The 23,488-nt window shown below is 34.7% G+C and overlaps 3 protein-coding genes across 4 annotated transcripts in view; 1 reads left to right on the top strand and 2 right to left on the bottom strand.

The window, feature by feature from the left end:
• Positions 1–23,488, top strand: part of LOC136809494 (prolyl 3-hydroxylase OGFOD1-like) — a 629,446-nt gene that overhangs the window by 385,632 nt on the left and 220,326 nt on the right. The window lies entirely within an intron of this gene.
• LOC136809479 (S-phase kinase-associated protein 2-like) lies at positions 3,758–13,509 on the bottom strand. The gene is made up of 14 exons (XM_067066017.1): positions 13,249–13,509; positions 12,166–12,315; positions 11,144–11,267; positions 10,455–10,572; positions 9,706–9,823; positions 8,767–8,819; positions 8,233–8,308; positions 7,660–7,721; positions 6,924–7,022; positions 6,555–6,609; positions 5,991–6,057; positions 5,436–5,487; positions 5,197–5,304; positions 3,758–4,396 (listed from the first exon to the last, which is right to left on the bottom strand). Exons 1-14 carry the CDS (start codon positions 13,369–13,371, stop codon positions 4,201–4,203), a joined length of 1,401 nt encoding a protein of 466 aa, XP_066922118.1. The 5' UTR covers positions 13,372–13,509; the 3' UTR covers positions 3,758–4,200.
• LOC136809490 (protein phosphatase 1 regulatory subunit 21-like) overlaps positions 15,023–23,488 on the bottom strand; it is a 41,708-nt gene continuing 33,242 nt past the window's right edge. For both annotated transcript variants that reach the window (XM_067066029.1, XM_067066028.1), the window contains exons 27-28: positions 21,148–21,288; positions 15,023–15,773 (exon numbers count right to left, since the gene is read on the bottom strand). In XM_067066029.1, coding sequence (XP_066922130.1) covers positions 15,585–15,773; positions 21,148–21,288 — 330 coding nt within the window. In that variant the 3' untranslated portion in view covers positions 15,023–15,584. The remainder of the gene's footprint in view (positions 15,774–21,147; positions 21,289–23,488) is intronic.

Below are 23,488 nucleotides of genomic sequence, written 5' to 3'. Positions count from 1 at the left end.
TTTGTCTATTTTTAGTAATGCAGGATTTGTTAGATAAACCCCCTCTTATATGGACTAAAAGTGAAATATCACGCAATTCCAATACATTTGTGTACCTTTATCACGCATGCGCTGATTCAATTTTGACTTACCACAATGATTTTATACTCGCCCGCTATGTGCTGAATTGAGACGCTTGTTACAATTGCGATTCAATTTTATGTTTCTTAAACATGAATACAATCGTGAGGAATTAATGATGACGAGTCTTCTTAGTGTTTACCTGTATACTATATTTTCATCTCATTGATTTTCAGGTGGTTGCATGCTGATTGGCACCAAGTTAGCGGCGATGCGCTGTGTGGAGTGTATCAGCGAGGTCGGGTGTAAGAGAGAGGGGGAGGAGTGTAGGGCTCATGGGAAAGGAATGTGGACGGGGATAGGAAGGATAGGGGAACGGGGACGGGGAGGATATAAGGCGAACAAATGTAAACAGAAAAAGTAATAATTGAATGTAAACAAAACGAAAAGTGAAAATAAATGATTTGAATATATCGATAATTAAATCGATAATTAAAATTGTCAAAAATTGCGAAAAAAGGCTCTACGAGTGAGTGCAATTTTGACCATGTTAGGAAATAAAAAGCACATTTTACCCTCCATCGTAGATACTAAATGAAATTTATCAGAAAATTACAAAATATTGTACAATTCTCTCCGGTGGAGTGTTATTATATCTATATAAGGAGATTTTATGCGATTTTGCACTCCATCGCAGAGGTTTTTTAGAATTTTTTTTATTTGCATGCTTTAATTAATTCTCAAAGATCAATGTTAATTATTGGGCCATAATTGATGGATACTGAAAAGATAGTTGATTTCATAAACACAAAGAGGCCTTGGTTTTGTATGAGATGCGACAGAAAAAATCAGACGAATATTAAAAATGTTAAAAAAAAGCAATGAAGAAGATTTCCACACTGAATTATAAATTGACCAGCCCGATGCAGCATTAAATTGCTTGTGGTGGTCATTTCGGTAAGAACTCTTTATTGAGCATGCGTAAAGATTACTCACCACAATTACATCAATACCGTGAAGGATGTGCTTGGCAAGATACACTTGATAGGTTATCGATTAATTTAATGATGGCATCTGAATGAACGTGAATGGAAATATGGAGTTTCTGTTTTGAATCTGCGTCACTCTTTCTCCAATTATTTGAGCTAGAACTGGTTTTTAGAGTTGTCTTTCTATCAAGGGCGGATACCATGTATCTACTATTTTTCTACCTTTTCAGCTAATAACCAATTAGAAGTTGAAGAAACTGGTTAGATAACAAGTTTGAATTACTTACATCAAAAACATAATTACAAGCAGAGTATAAAGTATACTAAAGTGTAAAACGCCTAAAAAAATTGAAATATAAACCTGTCGCGCAAGGAAAAGATAAAACACATATTTTGCATTAAAAATAATTTATTTACCCTTCTTATAAAAAAACTCTATGAAAATATTACAGAAATGGAGTAAATTTTAGAGAGAAACAGAACAAAATCGAACATAACCTTTTATTCCCAAGATATCACTTCAGTGACATTCAGAGAGTTCCAAAAAACGCACCAGAGAGGATAGAATTGATATTAGTTAACTTAAAAAAAAAAAAAAATCTTTTTCTATTGACAATTGACACTGTATTAAAGGTTTTGTTTTTAAATAAGAGTGATATCGTTTGCTTACTCATCAATTTTGATCCACAAGCTTTTTCACATTGGATTGACACGAATGTGGAGCAATATTGGTCAGAGAGAGGAAAAGAAAAACAATTTTTTGTAAATTTTTACATCATAGTAGGGGGAATTTTGTTCGAATTTTGCAATCGCTTGACTGTTTTGCAAGCTTCAAAAAGCGCAAAAACTGGACAAAATAGCTGTTTCTGGCTGAAAAACACGGTTTTCAAGGGTTAATATCTCGAGTTAGGTACAGAAATCACCTATACTTGCAATATATCTCTAATCTTAATTTTTTGAGAGCTTTCCAAAAATATACAACAGGTCTCCGTTTTCTCGAGCTAAAATTTTGATTAATTTTTAACCCTATGATTTTTGCCTGAGACCGTCACATTTGTCCGAAAAGCACACCAAAGTGTCCGAAAAAAAATTGGAAACATAGTAATTTCGATTCCCCTACCCCTTAGCTTTCCAAAAATGTATAACAAGTGCTTCTAATAAAACAGTCGAGCGATTTTACAAAATGCCCTCTACTATCAGCATAATATAACAAAAGGCAGACACTGTCCTGATATGAAATATGTGTCTAATATGAAACAGGAACACTCGTGTAAAAATAAAAACTTTAAAATATATTTAGAATCAAAAGAATCGCAGAGTAAATATCTTAGATAGATTTCGGATCAAAAAATCTTTCATTTTCAAAATTTTAAATTCACGACTAGTAGTTTAATATTTGAAATGCAGAACTAGACTAGAACTTTCAAATTCTACCAGTACGAGGAAAAATTAATCAAGACTAAAAACGTCAAGAAATTTGAAAAAGTGTTATCCAGTATTCCCCAAATTTATCTAATAAAGAGTTGTTCAGATATCCTGAAAGTTATTTATAAAATTAGATTTTCCCATTGAGTTTACATCCCCAAAAGGGCTAGAGATTACTGGATTGGGAATGGAAACCTAATTTCCTATCTCTGAAACGCGTGACCCGTGTAGTTTTCGAACAAAAACCAGGTTAAAAGTAAAATCCATCATCGATCGCCAAATTTCAAAAACATATTCTGCGTGAAAACAATGAAAGCGCTACAATCATGGTCAAAATCCGTTGAGAATTTAGCTTATTTCCTCGTTTTCCTCAGATCCTAAGTTTTAAGAAAGTTAAAACTCTACCCTTCCAACCTAAGTTAGAGCACTTCCAAATCGTTTATCGTTTTGAAAATTCGTGGGAATTTCCCTATTCTCTAAAATATTACGACCATGATTGTAGATTTAATCCGTCATTCAAAGAGCCGTGCAAATTATAATGCTTCACTTTTCTTGCTTGAGAAATTCAAAATTCCTTTCCAGCCCTTTGGGGCTTTAAACTCAATGGCTTTTCCCACTGGTAACTAAATTGGTTTCTATCTAGAGATATTGATTTTATAATAAATTTCTATAGTGTAAAATGTGATACATAAGAAAAATATAATTTGTTGCGTTTACCCTATCTAAGTATAAAAACTATGGAAAAATTATCTACATGATAATCTAAATTAGTCTACATGATAATGACTTTTCTGCCAAACACTACAGTTGACGCTCTCTAATTCGATCTTCAAAGGGGAATAGGATTTTCATCGAATAAGGGAGCTTATCGAATAAGGGAACATCGTTTATGAGAGTTTCTTGTTGACGGGGACTTTAAATTTCATCGAATAAGGGAGCCTATCGAATAGTAGAACGTCGAATTAGAGAGCGTCAAATATTGGGATGAACTGGAGTTTTTATAAGATACTTCACTAATTGGTCATTTGGAGTGATAGAGATGACACGTTCTTTAGAAAAAAGAATTTGTTTTTATTACATCTTAACGACCAACCAAATCACATAAGAGCTTGTAAAAACTCCAGCTTTTCCCCAAATATGATATCCTTTCTTGATTCAGAAAACCGATAAAACCGAGTAAATCGAACAAGTCGAGAATCGAATCGCTTGGGTAGAAAGGACCCTAGTCTTGAAATTTAGTAAACTGATGTCAGTTTTGAAAACCAACAAATTCGAACTATGGGACCTGAATTTAAATTTTTTTTCCCGAATATAAAAATTAAATGTATATCACAAGAAATAAACCTAACCATGGCCATGGCAACCTTGCCAAGGTGATTTTTGATTTTTTGTTTTTATTCTTGAACTAGAATGGTTTCAATAAAGGAAACCAAATTTTTGCGTACACGTAGAAGTCAGTTGAAAATAGAATACTCGTTTTCTGGAACACGACAATTGGTGGATGACTACTGAATTCAAGAAGTCCTTTTTCAAAATGGATTCGTCAAAATGACATAATGTTATCAAACACAGAATAATGGTTCCGACTTTGTAAAATTGGCTCAGCAATCTTTAAACTCATTGGAAAGAGCATAATGCTCCGAGCTCCGAGATCTGACATTACTTTCCCACACTCGATACATTGAAATCACGTAAGGTTACCAAAACAGCCAATGATGAAAACGCTTCAAATAATGAAACCAACATATTGCTCCCATAAACGTCCTTCGTATGAAGCGGACGAAATCGGCCGCGCGATCGGTGAGAATGTGTGTTTGTTAATATGAACGTCAGGTCGAGTTTCCGAGAAAAGTTCAAGAGCGCTCATGTTAAGGAACCCAAACAGGTTGAGATGTGAAAGCGAACGAAGCTCCTTCAGATCACTATGAAAAAAATAATAATTGAATATTAGCTGTTACTATCACTGACCTGAACTAACTTATATCCGCCATCTTTGATTGGAGTTTTTAGATCTGGTTAATTTATGATTCAATGAAATGCGTTTAAAATATTTTCACCCACATTTAGTATCACTTTAAAAATTCTAATCAAAAATTTTGCTTGACTGGGATCAAGAAACTGCATCAAGGGTGTATAAAACTCAAACGCCGGTCTCCATTTGCGCTGCACTTTTTCGAGCAAAGCTTCCACGCTATTGGTCAAAAGAAAAATGAAGCGACTCCATTGGCGCGATCTGACGTAACGGTTGAAAGAAGTTGAAATGTCTTCAACTTTTTTTTTCGAGAGCGCGCTACATTTCTATGACGTAATCATTTTCCAAGTAAAGGATTGAAGCCAAAAGGTGCGATCGCAGCGCGCGCAAGTGGAAACCGGCCTTAAGATGCCATCTACTTTTTGAAATACAGTTGACGCTCTCTAATTCGATCTTCAAGGGGAATAGAATTTTCATCGAATAAGGGAGCTTATCGAATAGTAGAACGTCGTTTATGAGAGTTTCTTGTTGGTAGGGACTTTAAATTTCATCGAATAATGGAGCCTATCGAATAGTAGAACGTCGAATAAGAGAGCGTCAACTGTAATATAAATTACTGGGTGGATAAATGGAACATTAGGCTTTTATTAAGGAAGAGATTAAGAAGCTTTGAAGCTTGGAATAGAAATGTTCTCTGATGTTCTATGTATATGGAAATTTTTATTAGCCCTTTAGAGAGATCAAACTTACAAGAGCTGCTCAGAACGAACATCAGAACAACGGCTGATGGATAATGTCGTTAATGACGTTAAATTGTCGGCGATTAGTTTTAACGATCCGATCTGTAATGCTACGTCACTGAAAGAAAAAGATTGGACAATTTCAAAATCTTTAAATGTAAATTTAAAAGATATAAACTTCAAACAATTATAAAAAACACTTTCCCAAAAATCTCTAAAAAAATATGAACATGGATTTAGATTCCTTACCTTAAATCAAGTTGCATTAATTTGTTACAATTCTTGACAAGTAGTTCCATGTCTAGAAATAACAGAAAATATCATATCAGAGATTATTTTGGAGTACAGTCTAAGTTTTAATGGCAGCTTTTATCCCTCTAACAAATGCGAATCCATACTAGCACTGACTTTCTTATGCTATGATACTACCCTGTACTATCAGGGATTATAGAGATCGGTGATCCAGTCTATATCTGTTACATTTACTTGAAAAGAAAGCAAAAGGCTGAAACACCCCCTTCTCACAAAAATCGCCGGTCTTCGGTGGGAAATTATCCTCCAACTTTTGTCCCCACTGAAAATAATCAAATAAACCAATCCTCACTGCAAAATATTGTGCTATTTTTCCCATCCCAGTGAATTTTCTGACTTGAAAACAAAATAAATTAAATCCCCGGCTATAAAAAGTATGGGGATATCAATCCTCATCGAGTTTCATTCCGTCATTTTTGCCCCCACTGACTTGAAAACATCCTACCGAGTCTGGTGTGAGAAGGGGGTGTGCTAAAGGTAGTATTGACTTACATTTTCGATTCACGCCACCACGCAACCCACTCAAGTTCAATTCACGAAGTTCACGGCATCGACAAATCTACGGTTGAAAATGATAGGAATTGAATATTTATACTTCTTATATCTTCACTAGTTTATTTGCAAGCGTTTCTATAGTAACAGCTCCTTATACCTTTTATAACATCTAGTGTTCATTGAACAATCTCTTTTCTCTATCTGATAAATCCAAATGTTTATAATGCCCAAAGGGCTAGATATCGTGCTTTTAGCCATAGCAGGCAAAGAAATGAATATCGGAAAAATATTGTTGAGATTGTTTTCAAAAACCCGCGAAGCTTTTGATTGGTCAAACGCTGAAATTCTATTGTAATGTCACGTGACCTAGGTAGGATTTCCTACCTAACCACGGCGCACTTTTCAGCCGAAGCACTACATCTAGCCCTTCGGGCTTTATAAATCTGTGGATAAATCCCGTTCGTTCGAAGTTTCAACAAGGGGGATAGAGATCTACTTTCGATAACCAGTAATTCGAATAAAATTTCAAATGATTGGGATTCAAATCTAAATAAATGTTACCGTTCGTATGGCATCCCTTGTCTGATTGGTCCATGATAAATTCAATGACGTGATTCTGAAAAAGAAAGGTTGGTTATTACCGTACCGTAAGTTGGTCTAATGTCGACATCGCTGATTGAAATTAATTTTCATAGCTTTATAGCAATCAGTTGATCTCTAAAGAAGGATGTCGAAATTAGAAAAGGGATGTCGACATTAGACCAACTTACGGTAATCATTAGAAGTTTCGAGTTTCTTGCGGCCCTTTCTATTCTGTCTTTAAAAGAATAAAAAACTTTTAAATAGTCTTTCATAACAAAGCCCCTCAAAATAGCTACTAGAGAAACAAGATAATTTTAACTAAAAACTGAAAAATGGTTTTTTACATACTGTTGACATTGTCTCGTGATCATATCCAATGAACCAATGTTCAATCCGACACACAAAGCCAAATTCAATACGCGTAGATTCCTATTAAGTCCAACACCACTAAAAAGAAGAAAATAATGTTTTATAAAACCTGTTTGATTATGACTGATAACTTGATATAATCCAGGGTATTTTTGAAAAAATCCTCCGGAGGTGTACCAGAAAAACCGAGGAAGAAAAGCCATTTCTCTTGTAGATTGACTGGGATCTCCCACTGAGTACAAATAATGGTTCCCACATATTTATTTTGAAAATTTGCTTAAGTGATCCGAATGGATTTAAAAATTATTATTTCCGTTAATTTCTAAAAAGGTTTTAAGAATCATTTATATCACCCATAACATCATACACGCTTTTTCATTCATAAGAATGGTTATTTTTTCATTTCATGATGAACATTCTTAACTTTTATTGGGGAAAATCATCCTTAAATATTCTTACAGCATTCTTAGGTTAGGACATTTAATACATACGTCTAAAGCATAAAATGGCATTTTTGTGAAAGTAATGAGCCTTACTTGGGGGTAATTGGCAATCTATGATTGGAAATTCCATGATAGTGATATTCTTAGCATATTCTTAATTTTTTGGCAAATTTCATCATGAAATTCTTAGAAAGTATATTCTTATAAAAAAAGCGTGTAATACGAGTTAGATAAACAACGTATACAGGAAATATACTATTGAGTATATATACCTTAGTACCGTCGGATTAAGTTTGCAGCTCTCGAGTGACAAGTTTTCAAGTTGTTTGCAATTCTAAACAGACAGGTTTAATCACAACAGGCACATAAAGAGGGCGGATAGAGGGTGGGAAAAGGGCGGAGAGAAAGATAAAAAAGGTTAGGAGAATTTACTACTAAATCTTTATTCTTTATTTATACTTTAGTTTTACGGCAGAATAAATTTGGCGATACACGTTTTTGGACCTGATACATTGGGCTCTTCCAGAAAAAAAATTCGTTCATGGGGGGGGGGTGGAGGATATATTATTTTTTCAATGATCTATCCGGGACATTTCGATTTTTCACCCCCTGGACAAGCAGATATGGATATGGCAATTTTTCAGGATTTTTTCGATACCCCTGGACAATATATCTTCCACCCCCTAAGGACGGTTTTTCTCTGGAAGAACCCATCGCTAAATTTGTAGGGAATTTATACCGTCGCAGTTTGAGGCTGAGAATCAAGTTCAGATATGAACAAAATTACTACAGCTTTTTTAGGAATCTCAGTAAAAATCCTAAACAATAAACAAAAAGAAATTTACCAGTATTAAAGTTGACAATGCTTCATCTTTGAACTTGGACATTGAACAGTCTAACTGTTTTAGTTGGAATTCACATCTGAAAGAATTGAAACATTTTTTTTTGAAGAGGCAATAGACCTTTTCATAAATCACGTCACGAACATCACTTGCCTCGTATTCAACCAATTATCATGTTGATTATGTCCCTTGAGACATTAAATTATTAATTTTAAATAGAAAGTAGATTTAAGAAAATCCGCTGGGAGTTAATCACCATGACAATAATTTCAAAACGGGGCAACTGATGTTCGTGATGTAATTCATGAAAAGGTCATAATGAAGTTTCCTTTGCAATCTCCCACAGAATTCTAAAAGTCTAGTTTCATGAAAAGACTGAAATCGAAGAATATGATGTGATGCAGCACAGCTAAAAGAATTGAAACATTCTTTTTGATGAAGGCAATGCTCTTGTAGTTATATCTCCTGACCATCCAATAGAATTTACAGTCTATTTACATAAAAAGATATCCGAAAGCCTCTTTAGATTGCACTTACTCTATTTCATCTTTCAGTAATGCACAGTCTTCTATACAAATGTTAGCCAGTACCTATCAAAAGAAAGAACACACACTATGGTGAACAAGTTTGTTAGCCAGTACCTATCAAAAGAAAGAACACACACTATGGTGAATAAGCTTGTTAGCCAGTACCTATCAAAAGAAAGAACACACACTATGGTGAGCAAGCTTGTTAGCCAGTACCTATCAAAAGGAGAAACACACTATGGTGAGCAAGCTTGTTAGCCAGTACCTATCAAAAGAAAGAACACACACTATGGTGAGCAAGCTTGTTAGCCAGTACCTATCAAAAGAAAGAGCACACACTATGGTGAATAAGCTTGTTAGCCAGTACCTATCAAAAGAAAGAGCACACTATGGGGAACGAGCTTGTTAGCCAGTGCCTATCAAAAGGAGAAACACACTATGGTGAGCAAGCTTGTTAGCCAGTACCTATCAAAAGAAAGAACACACTATGGTGAGCAAGCTTGTTAGCCAGTACCTATCAAAAGGAGAAACACACTATGGTGAGCAAGCTTGTTAGCCAGTACCTATCAAAAGAAAGAACACACACTATGGTGAGCAAGCTTGTTAGCCAGTACCTATCAAAAGAAAGAACACACACTATGGTGAGCAAGCTTGTTAGCCAGTACCTATCAAAAGAAAGAACACACACTATGGTGAGCAAGCTTGTTAGCCAGTGCCTATCAAAAGGAGAAACACACTATGGTGAGCAAGCTTGTTAGCCAGTACCTATCAAAAGAAAGAACACACACTATGGTGAACAAGTTTTGTTATATACGACGTAACAGAACGCGTTATTGGAATGGAAAAGGTTAAAAAGCAGAAATGAACAAAGTATCGTTAAAAAAACAAGCGAGCAAATGAACAAGAATAGGAACGAACGAACGAACGAACGAACGAACGAAATACTTACTTCTGCTTTACTCAGCCGTAGCGATTCCACACCTCGATGCAGTATTTTACCAAGTTGGCCCTCCATAATGAAATGTTTAGAGTCACAATTCACGGACTTCCACAAACTGGAGTCTGACCTAGAAACAAACAAAACGTTGAAAAAACATAATGATGATACTAATATTGGAAGGCATAGCAACCTAGTGCATATTCCCCAAGATATCCTCTTTTATACCTAGCTAAGGTACCTAACCCCTTATATATCCCGTCTGTTTTGAAAAATACTATAACTCGTTAACCTCTAGGTAAATTGGGTAGATTTTCTTTTGTTTAAAGTTTAAGACTCTCAGCAAAGGATGAGGCTGAAGAACAACTGACATTTTACCGAACCGTACCAACGTTGTTCAGACGTTCACCCAACGGCCATAATAACGTTTCATGAACGTTGAAACAACGTTGTGTATCTTTCTGCCTATTACATCTACTGAGCTTTATATTAACTCTGGATATTTTTTCAATCTTAGCAGACCAAAATCTTTTATCGGAGTTTCTTTGAAAGTGGTTTCAAAAGTGGTACAAATACACCAAGGGCGCTAGATTTATTTTTTCTTAAATAGTTGTGATGTAGCGCCGTTTGACGCCAGACAAAGTTTTTCCGTGGGTACCACTTTCAAAAAGTGGCGGATATAGCTTAGTATTGGGTTAATAATGGTCAGTGGTTACAACCACAAAAAAGACTGGTACTAAATGACAAAGTTGTTTTCCTACCCTAGTCTGTTCCATCTTTTACTGACTCGCATACAATTTAGAATAGTCGTTCTTGAGAAATGTTTGAAAATTATCAATACAAGTTCGTCAAATAAGCTTGCAAAATGGTTGGTTTGGTCTAAAAAAAACAAAATATGAAAGTTTGAGTGAAGGAGCGAAATGAGAGGATCTCTGTGGTATATTATAGAGATTTGCACTCAATCATTGTACAGGAGCTAGGCTGTATTATTGATCATGTTTGCTCACGAAAATTTTTTAAATAGGTTGGGTCTATATGACATCATCTGTGACCTAAAATGTTACCGGGGACGTCAGGTAAATAATTTGGATAGGTCTGGTTGATGATTTTTAGGAATTTGGGCTAAATTTTTCGATCAAAAAGATTGGTTTTGGATTGTTCGCACCCGGTCAATTCTTTTTAGACCACAGCTGACTATATGAAATAATGCGTAGTTTGCAGATTAGCAGAATTACATAACGTCAAATGCCTCAATTCATTGCATTGACGCAAAATTTTCTGACAATGTTTGGCTACTAAATAAATGAAAGGTGAAATGCATAAATCTCTTTTTCTTGAAAGTGAAAAACAACAGCAAATGTAAAAATAGATTTTTCATTAAAATAAGAAAGCAGGATTAGTAAGAGTAGTGAGACCTTAATTCCCTTAAAACAAATATTTTTTTGGTTACCTTTGAGACAGAGTGAAGAACAACCACCGCCGAATACATCTCGTTTATACTGTGTTGTTATTTCTGAAGATTTCGATTTTGTTGAGTATGTTTGTGGCTCACATTTCGTCCTTGTTGGATAAGCCTGGTGTAAACACAGACATCTTATTAAACACTAGATAGAACATCTCTGTCTTTCTCATGCCATGGCAATTAAAGCAAAATAATGCGTAATCTTTGCTGAGTAGAACCACAGCTCGATACCGGCAATTTGTTCAATCAAACAAATAACTGACATGGCGGGAAACGAGAGAATGGTCTTGATTGATCAAATTGACGGCACCAAACTTTTAAAGAGGGCATATTATTTTGCTTCAGCCAGGGACAGAGTTAAACAGTTGAATTTTTCAAATCCTTTGCTTAGTAGAGGGCATTTTGTAATGTAACTCGAGATATTGAGCTTCAAAAAGCGCAAAAACTGGACAAAATAGCTGTTTCTGGCTGAAAAACACGGTTTTCAAGGGTTAATATCTCGAGTTAGGTACAGAAATCACCTATACTTGCAATATATCTCTAATCTTAATTTTTTGAGAGCTTTCCAAAAATATACAACAGGTCTCTGTTTTCTCGAGCTAAAATTTTCATTAATTTTTAACCCTATGATTTTTGCCTGAGACCGTCATATTTGTCCGAAAATCACACCAAAGTGTCCGAAAAAAAATTGAAACATAGTAATTTCGATTCCCCTACCCCTTAGCTTTCCAAAAATGTATAACAAGTGCTTCTAACAAAACAGTCAAGCGATTCCAAAAAATCGAACAAAATTCCCCCTACTAGTAGCATGGAGTCAGAATATTTAAGAGACGAAAAACTACCTTAAACTGTTGGATACAACTAACCCAGCCGCCACATAACGTTGTTTCAACGTTCATCTAACGTTATATGGACGTTGTGAACGTTAGAAAAACGTTGAAAAAACGTTGTGTGCCGGCTGGGAAGGGAATTTTGTCGGAAGATGGGAATTATCATGAACATGAACTTACTTCGACGACAATTTTACATTTCTTTTTCTTAGATTTACAGGATTCAGAGGATGAGCCACTATTTGACGCGGACGGTACACGAGGTCGTTTGGAATCACAGACTTCGTTCGAATCGTCTGGAGTACACTTCACCTCTTCATTGTCTTCTACCTGAAATGTTGAGAAAAAGTAAGTTTCAGTCAGCTTTTTTAGGGAATGTTCAGATGGAGACGGGCTTGCCCAGCTAGGTGAGGTGGGATAGATTTTCGAACGTCACGTGATCTATCTTTAGCCATCTGATTCGTCAAAGATTGTGACGTAACATTCGAACAGAAAGGGCTGTCCGAACCTTCATTATTCTAACCTTCCCTTAAAGGTTTTGTTTTTAAATAACAGTGATATCATTTTGCTTACTCATCAATTTCAATTCACAAGCTTTTTCACATTGGATTGACACGGATGTGGAGCAAGATTGATCAGAAAGAGGAAAAGAAAAACATTTTTTGCTTATACCAGCATAATATAACAATAGCAAGACACTGTCCTGATTTGAAATATGTGTCTGATATGAAACGGAAACACTTATGTAAAGATAAAACTTTTAATAGGAGAAAGTTCTCATTTCCCATAAAAAATATTTAATATACCCTTAAAATTATTTTGTTTAATTCGAATCTCTGTGTAATTCGGTGAAATGGAATTTCCCTTTCAAGTTCGAATTAGCGAGAACCTATCAAAAATTGAATTGAATTATCGAGTTTCTTTCAGTCAAAAAATGCGACTTAAGAATTGAGCAGTGGTCTCTGGAATCCTTGAGCAACCATGTTTTTTCAATCGCTACTAAATGTAAAATTTAAAGTCCATATAGAGTAAAAAAATATCTTGTTACCTTCTTTTCATCTTTCAAATTCAACTCTTGCAAAAAAATAAGAAAGTGACAGTCAACTGTACTTAACAGTGACCCTTGGATTCTTTGACAAACGATGATGCTCAGATCGAAATTAGATTTAAAAATCAAAATCCATCGATCATATACAGGAAAAGAAATCAAATTGCAATAAAATCAAACTGAGTAGTATCGATGATAAAAAAATATCATGTTACCTTATCATCTTTCCAATCTATGGTTTGGACTTCCAGATCAGCTTGTAAGAATTGCTGATATACTATTTCTTCTCGTGGTCTGTATTTTACACCATTATTTTCTGATTGTTGTGAAGATGCCATATTTCTGGTCTGTATTTTATTTCTAATATTATTTTTCTTTTTTTTAATAATTTGTGTGTTTCTTTTTGTTTATCGTTTGTTTTGATCTTTCTATTTGAAGTTGTTGTTCTTTTGTCTATTTTTCTAAAATTGAGTAACAATGAGAATTTATTGTTAGAAGGATAGATAGAATTACACACCAATATGATAGACTAGATCTTAGTCGTGTCGAGGTTCAAAAACCTTTATAGGTACTCAACACAATTAGAAACTAGTCTCTATTCAAACTAACTAGACCAACTAACCATGCGGGAGTTGTGGACGGCGAATTTTGTCGTTCCTTTACCCCATCTACACCTACAAGCAAGCTGACAGAAATTATTAGTTCGTTGAAAACGACTAGCCTAATAATATCTACAGAAGCGGGATATTACGCAACTCAGAAATCTACTTTTCCCACACACAACGTTGAACTAATTTCGTGAAACAAATTTCGATTTACTATTGCGAAACACGATATAGTATTTTATATCAAGCCAGGAACCAAGCTGAAATGGGTTGGTTACTTGAGGAAAAAAACGGGGGGAGGGGTTGCTGGGTTTTTCATCAAAGTGTCTTTTAAGGGCTTCAATATTTTGTTGTCAATCAAAAAGAAAAGGAAATCCTTTCTTAGGATAAGAAAACGTTTTTTTGAGGGTCACCAAGTCAATAATGATTCTCCAAAGGGTGACTTTTTCGCGAAAGAATCTTCCTACATACCGATTAACCCTTTATGATTTTATGTCGTCCGAATTTGTTGAAATAATGAATATGAAACAATAAAATAGTGCAGAATTGAACGGCGATATTGGTCATAAAGGATTTAGTGCTCTTTTCATACAGCCAGATGAAAATGTATAAGAGCATTATTAGCTTTTTTTCATTTCGGACACTTTTTATCAGAATTAATTACTTTTTTAGTCGAAAAATTTATAAAAAGATATCTGGTTTTCAATTGTTAAGTTAGATTGGATTATTTTTATATGTTTGGGTTAGAAAGTTTCTTTTACAAAATAAGTGAGTAAGCTCTCTGCTAGTCAGGGTTTTTCAACCAAGCCTGTTAACCCCTGGTTCAAATATATACCCTCTAGTATAAAGTTTAAAATTTTTAATTTCGAGTTTCAAATTTGGCTATCTTTGAAGAATTTTAGCATTGAATGTAACGTTGAAATTTTGTAATATATTTCGCAGGTCTGTTGTCCTCTATGAAACAGAACATTTTAGTTTTACATTCTATAAAGTTTTTCCTCTCATTCCTTTATCAAACGCCCTTTAAAGATATGTAAAGGTGGTGGTAAAAGGAGACGAACAAGGAAGGATAGCGCTGATTGATCAAAAGTAGATAAAAATACACGCATTTCCTATTAGTAAATTCATGTAAAAAAGTCACGAAAAACGTCGAGTAAAGCTCTGATTGGCTGAAAATTGCACACATAAGCATATTGTTTTCAAAATGTATATCTCAGCCAAAAACAGCTTTACCTGATGTTTTTTCGTGATTTTTTACATGAATCTGCTAAAGGAAATTTGGGTATTCCAGTACGAAACAGTAAACATCTCGATAATGTAAATGACCCCTAACAGGATCTCAACTTCAGGGTTGACCTCCAGACTTGATCGAACGCAAATATAATTTAAAAGAAAGGTTATAGAAAAATCAATATTTCAACAAAAATAAAAACAAAAGTAAAAAGGAAAATTCGATAAAAAATTATTTTGGGTAAGATTTGTGTCAATTCGAATTCAATTTCAAGATAAATAATAATAGTAATCGATAAATTTCTAAAAAAAACCTGTTCTAAAAAAAACTAATGCTCTGTCTTCAAACTTTGAGAATGGACGAACCAAATAAAATTCGACCAATAGGAAAGCAAGAAAATTTCATAGTCCCAACTAGTCGTAATTACTGCGTAATTAAAACTAACCAATAAAGACATTCCAAAGAAAGATGAAATTCAAATTGCGGAAAATACAGCTTGGAGGAAGTCATTTAAAATAGTGTACAAAGTCCAAATACATCATGATATTATATCAAAATATCTCAACAATTATTGGTTAATTTCTCAACGACAGCGAGTGCGTCAGAAAAACAAAACAGAAAAATGTATTATTTAGCTAGACCAACCCTTAACTAGTACTAGTACGAATATCTTCACAAACAAAAAGAGGCATTTAAAATCATTAAAAAAGATTTATCACTTCTTACGCCCTGGTAATTGAAATTTACCGCCCAAAGTACTTCCTTTAGCACTGCCACCACCACCCGTCTTCAGCTCATCAATCTCATCTTTTTGTGACGTCAGTTTTTCGTTCATCCCGCACAGATGATCAGTAAGTGTTCGTAATTGTTCTTCGTAACTTCGCTTCGTTGTTTCTAATTCATCCTGTGTTGAATCAGGGAGAATTATTTTTAAAATACAGTTGACGCTCTCTGATTCGATTTTCAAGGGGAGTTGGATTCATATTGAATAATGGAGCGTATCAAATAAAAGAGCGTAGTTTATGAAAGTTTCTCGGTGACGGTGAATTTCAATATCATTGAATATTGGAGCGTCAAATTAGAGAGCGTCAGCTAACAGATTTATGACCGAGAAGAGCAAGACGTTAGCGCCTTAAATCAGGAGTACGCACTGTATAAATATTGAAAGAGCAAACACTGAACACTGAACTACTCGAAAAAATTTGCGATATCAAATAGTAGCGAGCTTGTGTATTTGCACTTTTGAGAACCGCGGAGTGACTGAAGCGATTTGGAATAACCCGTATTCTGACCCGACAAATTGAGGAGAGTAAAAGTGCTTATTTACCGTCGATCAGTCATTCAGGATCTAGACAAATAACAAGCTAACCGTTTCCGTCGCTTAAAATATACATACATAAACTCGCTATGCTAGTTTTATAAAAGCGGGTGGTCTTAGCTGGTCTTGTTATGCCTACAGAACATGCCAGCTAATACAATTCCCCTGATAAGAATCTATACTTCAGAGCTTATCTTACAAACCATTTGACCAAAGTACACGACAAAAATTGAAAATCGAGATAAAAACATAACCCTCTACATAAAGCAATTTTAATAGCTTTTTTTATAGAAAATGTTCGATAATAATCCGTCGGGGACAATAGGACTTAAAATCACAAGATGGAGGTGCAGGACTATGGGCTTGATTTTGAAAATTGACATTCCTATCAAACCTATCATATCAGCACGTTTCAAATAGTCGTATTGAGGAAAAACCTTGAGATATACAAAAGTACAAAAATTACAAGCACCCTCTGCTGAATAACACATAATCGTTTTTCCGCGAAGCCTTAAAATGTTCTTAACTTGTTATTAATATTTTAGCCTTATTATTCTCATATAGTTTGTTTTTTATAAAAACGTGTAACTATTATAACTATTTAAGGCTCAAAGTGCCAAATTATTGGAACAGTTAAAGTATTTGTTTTCAAATAAGAGTGATATCGTTTGCTTACTCATCAATTTTGATTCACAAGCTTTTTGGTATTGGATTGACACGGATGTGGAGCAAGATCGGTCAGAAAGAGGAAAAGATAAACAATTTTTTGTTTATATCAGCACAATATAACAATAGTAAGACACTGTCCTGATATGAAATATGTGTCTGGTATGAAACGGAAACATTTATATAAAAATAAAAAAGTTAAGCCTCTGCAAAAACTTGCTGGTTCTTAAACAAAGTGTGTTGTTTCAGCAAACAAAATTTTCCAAGTTGTTTCAGTCCCGACCACGGTCGAACTATGATAGATTACTACGAAAAAAAAATAAGCAAACAAAAAAACAATTTTGGAAAAGACAAGGCGAGGCCAATTTAATCTGTTGTTTTACGGGCCAAGGTAACCAAAAAAGAGGGTCTGTCGGTCGGCGAAAAAATAAAAATAGAAAATAACAAGCAATATGCTGAATGGACCTACCTAATGATTAACATCAGATGAAAATAAGAAAAAAGTGACAATAATTGTACAAAAATTCAGAATGGAAAAATAAAGCTTGTGTGTTGAATAATGTAAAATGGTAAAAAGGAATTTCCCCAAATACGAAAATCACGTAAAACATTCAGGCCCAAAAAACCTTTTAAGCAGTTTTTGGCCCAAATTTGCCCAAAAAAAATTTCCTTAAAAATCTGGCTCCGTCACATTTTGGGCATTGTCATTTTGCATCATTGTGCAAAAAATCAGAAAAAAACTATGAGTCAACATTGAGAAAAGAAATATATTTTCTTATTTGGTTAAAGGGAATTTCCCCAAAATACAAAAATCCGTCTTTTAAGGCGAATATGAATTTTCCAGGAAAAACCACTTCAGCCATTCTTTAGAGAATCTTGCCCTCCATCTTTGTACAAAAAATCAGAAAAAAGTAATGACAGGATTTTGCACAAAGTCCAAAAAACCCTATTTTTAGGCAGTTTTTGGCCCAAATTTGCCCAAATATATATTTTTTCGAAAATCGGGCTCCGTCACGTTCTGGGCATTGCCATTTTGCATCATCGGTTAAAACCACTTCAGCCATTCTTTAGAGAATCTTGCCCTCCATCTTTGTACAAAAAATCAGAAAAAAGTAATGACAGGATTTTGCACAAAGTCCAAAAAACCCTATTATTAGGCAGTTTTTGGCCCAAATTTGCCCAAATATATTTTTTTTCGAAAATCGGGCTCCGTCACGTTCTGGGCATTGCCATTTTGCATCATCGGGAAAAACCACTTCAGCCATTCTTTAGAGAATCTTGCCCTCCATCTTTGTACAAAAAATCAGAAAAAAGTAATGACAGGATTTTGCACAAAGTCAAAAAAACCCTATTTTTAGGCAGTTTTTGGCCCAAATTTGCCAAAATATATTTTTTTTCGAAAATCGGGCTCCGACACATTTTAGGCGCCATTTTGCATCATTGTGCAAAAAATCTGAAAAAAATAATGAGTCAACATTGAAAAAAGCTATATTTTCTTATTTGGTTAAAGGGAATTTCCCCAAAATACGAAAATCCGTCTTTTAAGGCAAATAAGAATTTCCCGGGAAAAACCACTTCAGCCATTCTTTAGAGAATCTTGCCCTCCATCTTTGTACAAAAAATCAGAAAAAAGTAATGACAGGATTTTGCACAAAGTCCAAAAAACCCTATTTTTAGGTAGTTTTTGGCCCAAATTTGCCCAAATAAATTTTTTCTCAAAAATCGGGCTCCGTCACGTTCTGAGCATTGCCATTTTGCATCATTGTGCAAAAAATCAGAAAAAACTAATGAGCCAATCCTGAGAAAAGCTGGTAACAGACGGACGGACGGACGGACGAACGAACGGACGGACATGGGTTAATTTATAGAACCTCCACCGGGGTACCCGGAGGTAGGTCCAAAAATAAAATATCCTAAAAAGACAGCAAAAACTACTACGTCTTGACAAAAATTCGAATAAATAAAAAGACATATAAAAAGCTCGAATTCATAGAAAAATTTAACATAAAATTCTCGAAACCTTTGAAAAAACTACCACAATTTGGCAGTCTGTAAAGCAAGGGAAATAAAAATACACTATAAAAATTAATTTTACTTTTATTTTGATTTTTGAAATTTCAGGGTCGGTCGGGCCCGTAAAACAACTAATTGAGTTGGTTTCGCCAAGTTAAAACTGGAACAAAAATTTAAGATTCGAAAAATATAAACCAACTTTATAACAAAAAATATCTATCAAATAGTCGTCGGTTTATAGGCAATGTGCAGGCAATCATACAAAGATAAATAATAAATCTACTTCATAAAGAGATAAATAAGTCAATTTTGTAAAGTTGATAAGTTGATAAGTTGATATAGCTTGGGATTTAAAAGGAACATATTTACAAATAAATGTAAAACTAATCGAATCTAGAAATGCCAATATCATTCTTAAGATTGCAGATTGTACATCATACACGTTTTTTATAAGAACAAATAAGAAGGAATAACTATATAAGAACATAAGGCTTCGATGGCCAAAATGTCAAGAACAAGCTACGAACATTGTAAGAATTTGCAGACTCGTAAATGGCCAATTTCTTAAGAAAATTGGCTCACAAAATGGTGAATAAGAACATGTTAAGAACATTTTTAGGAAATTTCTAGCATCTAATGGTATTTTTGTCTCGATCCTCCGTCCGATATATACATGTTAAGAACATTTTTAGACTGAAAAATCAAAATGTCCTGAGGCTTCAAAATTTTTGGATATTCTTATAAAAAAACGTACCAAGGACTTCATACTCTAAGAAACCTAACTAGGAACCACCAACCATAACTGGCCATAACAGGCCAAACTGACATAATACAAATTAGAAATATATACCTACAATGAAAAAAAAAACGATTCCAAGTACATACTAAAACAAACCAGTACAAAAATATGTAATAAGGATTACTTAAACACACCCCCTTCTCACAGACCAAATTGGACCCCTTCTCACAGACCAAATTGGACCCCTTCCCACTGGGAAAATTGGCCAAAATATCGTCCCCGGTAGAAAATTATCCTCCAATTTTTGTCCCCACTGAAAATAATCAAATAAACCAATCCTCACTGTAAAATATTATGCTATTTTCCCATCACCACTGAATTTTCTGACTTGGGAACAAAAGTATTGAAATCCCGAGCGCATAAAAAATCATGGGAATATCAATTACCATCGAGTTTCATACCGTCATTTTTATCCCCACTGGTTGAAGAAAATCGTACTGGGTCTGTTGTGAGAAGGGGGTTTTCAAACTCAAAACAGACACAGCGAAAACAAAACCCTCCACAAACTAAGAAATAAATCAATCAAGTACACAATCTGTTAAAAGTTCATATTTCTTAAGAAACCTAGCTCAAATTTCATATCATATCATTTCATCATAAATCGTGGCTAATAATATTTAACCATCAAAAACGAAAGAAAACACACCATCATTCGTCTAGAACCAGGTCAAAGTTCAACCTATCATAGAATCCGACTTTAATCTCTCTTTTACTAATTCCTCATTACGTAAAAGTTATGACCACGTGCAAGAAAGCGTGATATCTATTATTGATCATTTCCCCATAACCGCAATAGTTCAATAAGCATAACATGCGTCAGAATACATTAATAATTAGAGAGTCTAAGGCCGGAAAATAGAGGAAAATAATCGGCTCAATTTCTGCATAAATCAAATCCCTCTCTATATCTAGTCTAGCAAACTAGACGACTAATTCAGACATAGTAGAGATAAAGCAAAAAGTAATGGAGGGAACAATTTTAGTCAAACTGAAAACTGTAAGAATAATCATATTATCATATAACGCCTATACTACTGTATTACACGCATTATTAACGACTCCAGTCTACTCTATATCTTAAATAATTTTTGTCCATTCAGCTGAAACGAATCTTGACGAGCTCCCTATTTGTGATGTTCTTGGGTATTTTCTAATCTCTCTTGCGAATTCGACTCTGGCAGTCTCCATCACTAGTTTGATCGAGAAGATTCTTTTTAAACTGGTAAGAAACTTCCCGAATGAAAAACATTAGCCTGGATTTTTCGGAAATTTTTCAGATTTCTCTACTACCTATTTACTTTCGAACTAACCACAAGCAGTTGCGGTTGCGTCCCGCGAAAGATATCGCTGATCCGGGTCTCTAATATCAGTAATCGTTATTTCCATAGGGATCAAATTCGTAGTAGAACATCGAATTAGAGAGCGACAACTGTACCTTCCGTAATTTTATTAGAAGATAATGAAAAATAAAAGGCTACATACTTGTAGTGTTTCAACGCGTTTGTTCGAATCCACAATTTCGTTGGTGAGTTTTTGTTTGTTCTTATCTGCCAGAACGATTTGTTTGTATAATGAATGTGCTTCATGGTAGAAATTGATACATTTACTATCCGTGATTTGTAGCTAGAAAAAAAAAATGATAAGATTGGAAATAACATTTAAAAAAGAAAAATTAGAAAATTTCAGAACATCGAGGGAATACCATATTAGTAAAAATAAAGGAAAAAGTATAATGGAAGGAACAATTTTATACAAACTAAACCCCGTAACAATAATCGTATCATCATATATAACGCCTATACTACTGTATTACACGCATTATAAACGACTCCAATCTCATACCATACCGAAGTGATTCTAAAAAAAAAGCATCAAAATTACTGTTTGTCCGAGTTTTAATCCCATCATTCTTTGCATTAATTGCTTTTGCAAGTTTCAATTACACTTATTGACAATACAAAAGTAATAAATTGCACGCATTACGAATCAATATTAAAAGGATTGTGGGATTGAATTTCGGTCAAATGTTAAAAGTAATAATTATGACGCTTGCATAGCGGTGTGCTATTGTATCTATTGCATATACAAGGTAAAAAGACGATTTTAACAACATTATCGGCCCTTTTTCAATGGCCCTTAATTGCATTATTCTTGGGCACGCAGTGGATAAAGCGGGTGGTTACATAATAGTCGAACGTGCGCAACGCACTGGGCTCAACTTCAGTGGCTTCAAATTATTCATAGGCCCAATTGTAGACCCCCAGATATTCACCCAAGGAACAAGTGTGCCAAATTTCAGCCAAATCCAACCATTTTTGAGGCCTGTAGGCTCTGCTCTAAAGTTTTAGCCTCATTTTGGCGGAAAACTCGTCCCCAGGCCCCAAAAATCAAGATTTTTGAAAAATGAAAAAAAAAGCTTCCAGATATTTACCCAAGGAAGAGGTGTGCCAAATTTCAGCTAAATACGACAATTTTTGAAGTTTCCAGGCTGCCCCAAAGTTCTAGCCTCGTTTTGGTGAAAAACTCGTCCCCAGGCCCCAAAAATCAAGATTTTTGAAAAATGAAAAAAACACCCCCCAGATATTCACCCAAGGAACAAGTGTGCCAAATTTCAGCTAAATATGACTATTTTTGAAGTCTCCAGGCTGCCCCAAAGTTTCAGCCTCGTTCTGGCGAAAAACTCGTCCCCAGGCCCCAAAAATCGAAATTTTCAAAAAATGAAAAAAGCACCCCCAGATATTCACCCAAGGAACAAGTGTGCCAAATTTCAGCTAAATATGACCATTTTTGAAGTCTCCAGGCTGCCCCAAAGTTTTAGCCTCGTTTTGGCGAAAAACTCGTCCCCAGGCCTCAAAAATCAAAATTTTCAAAAAATAAAAAAAACACCCCCAGATATTCACCCAAGGAACAAGTGTGCCAAATTTCAGCCAAATCGAACAATTCTTAAAGTCTCCAGGCTGCCCTAAAGTTTTTGTGACAGACAGACACACACACACACACACACAGACAGACAGACAGACATTGTCAGATTGTAGCTCAACTGAAGTTGAGAATATATTTTCTATGAACAATTTAAGTCATAGTATTTAGAAAAGACTTAGAAAAAGTCATTTTAGGGCCCCTTTAAATACAAACAAGTATAATCAGCCGGATCTCCCCCCAATCTGACAGATTGGGTTCTTTCAGAAAATTTTTGTACATGGGGGATGGAGGATACATTGGGTATTTTGTCCGGGGGTAGGGAAAAACCTGCAAAATTTGTCTTCTTTTGGGCAAATTTGCTCAGTTTAGGGGCAATTTTGAAAGTACGGGGGTCAACTGATGCTTGTCCGGGGGGTAAATTTTCAAAAAATATTATATTTTCAATTTTTTTCTGGAAAAGCTCAATCTTATAAAAAACCATATGAAATCTTTTAAATAATGAATAAAAGCTTTTAAAACTTTGAACCAAGCAAAAGGTACTAAACAATTGTTTCTTGCGGTCGAAAATCTAATTAAACAGTCAATAGATGATTTTACTAATGAGATGAAAATAGATGGGAAACTAATTACAAAGGCAGCTGGTACACAACGTTGTTTCAACGTTCATCTAACGTTATTTGGACGTTGTGAACGTTATATAAACGTCGAAAAAACGTTGTGTGCCAGCTGGGAAGGCTTTCCGGCGTAACTAATAAAAGATGCAACTTTCGTGTCTTGACAAAGTTTAAATCAGACGAAAGACATTCATGATTAATTTGTAAAGCGACCGCATAAACCAATCAAGGAATTTTGGATCAGTGAACAAACTCAGACAAAAATGCACCAATTAACCCAAGCTGTA

This window comes from Clytia hemisphaerica, unplaced genomic scaffold (genome assembly GCF_902728285.1).
Source record: "Clytia hemisphaerica strain Z4C2 unplaced genomic scaffold, Clytia hemisphaerica genome assembly, whole genome shotgun sequence".
NCBI lineage: Eukaryota > Metazoa > Cnidaria > Hydrozoa > Leptothecata > Clytiidae > Clytia > Clytia hemisphaerica.
The sequence above is the reverse complement of the archived record's forward strand: the minus strand, read 5'-3'. Positions and strand labels throughout refer to the sequence as shown.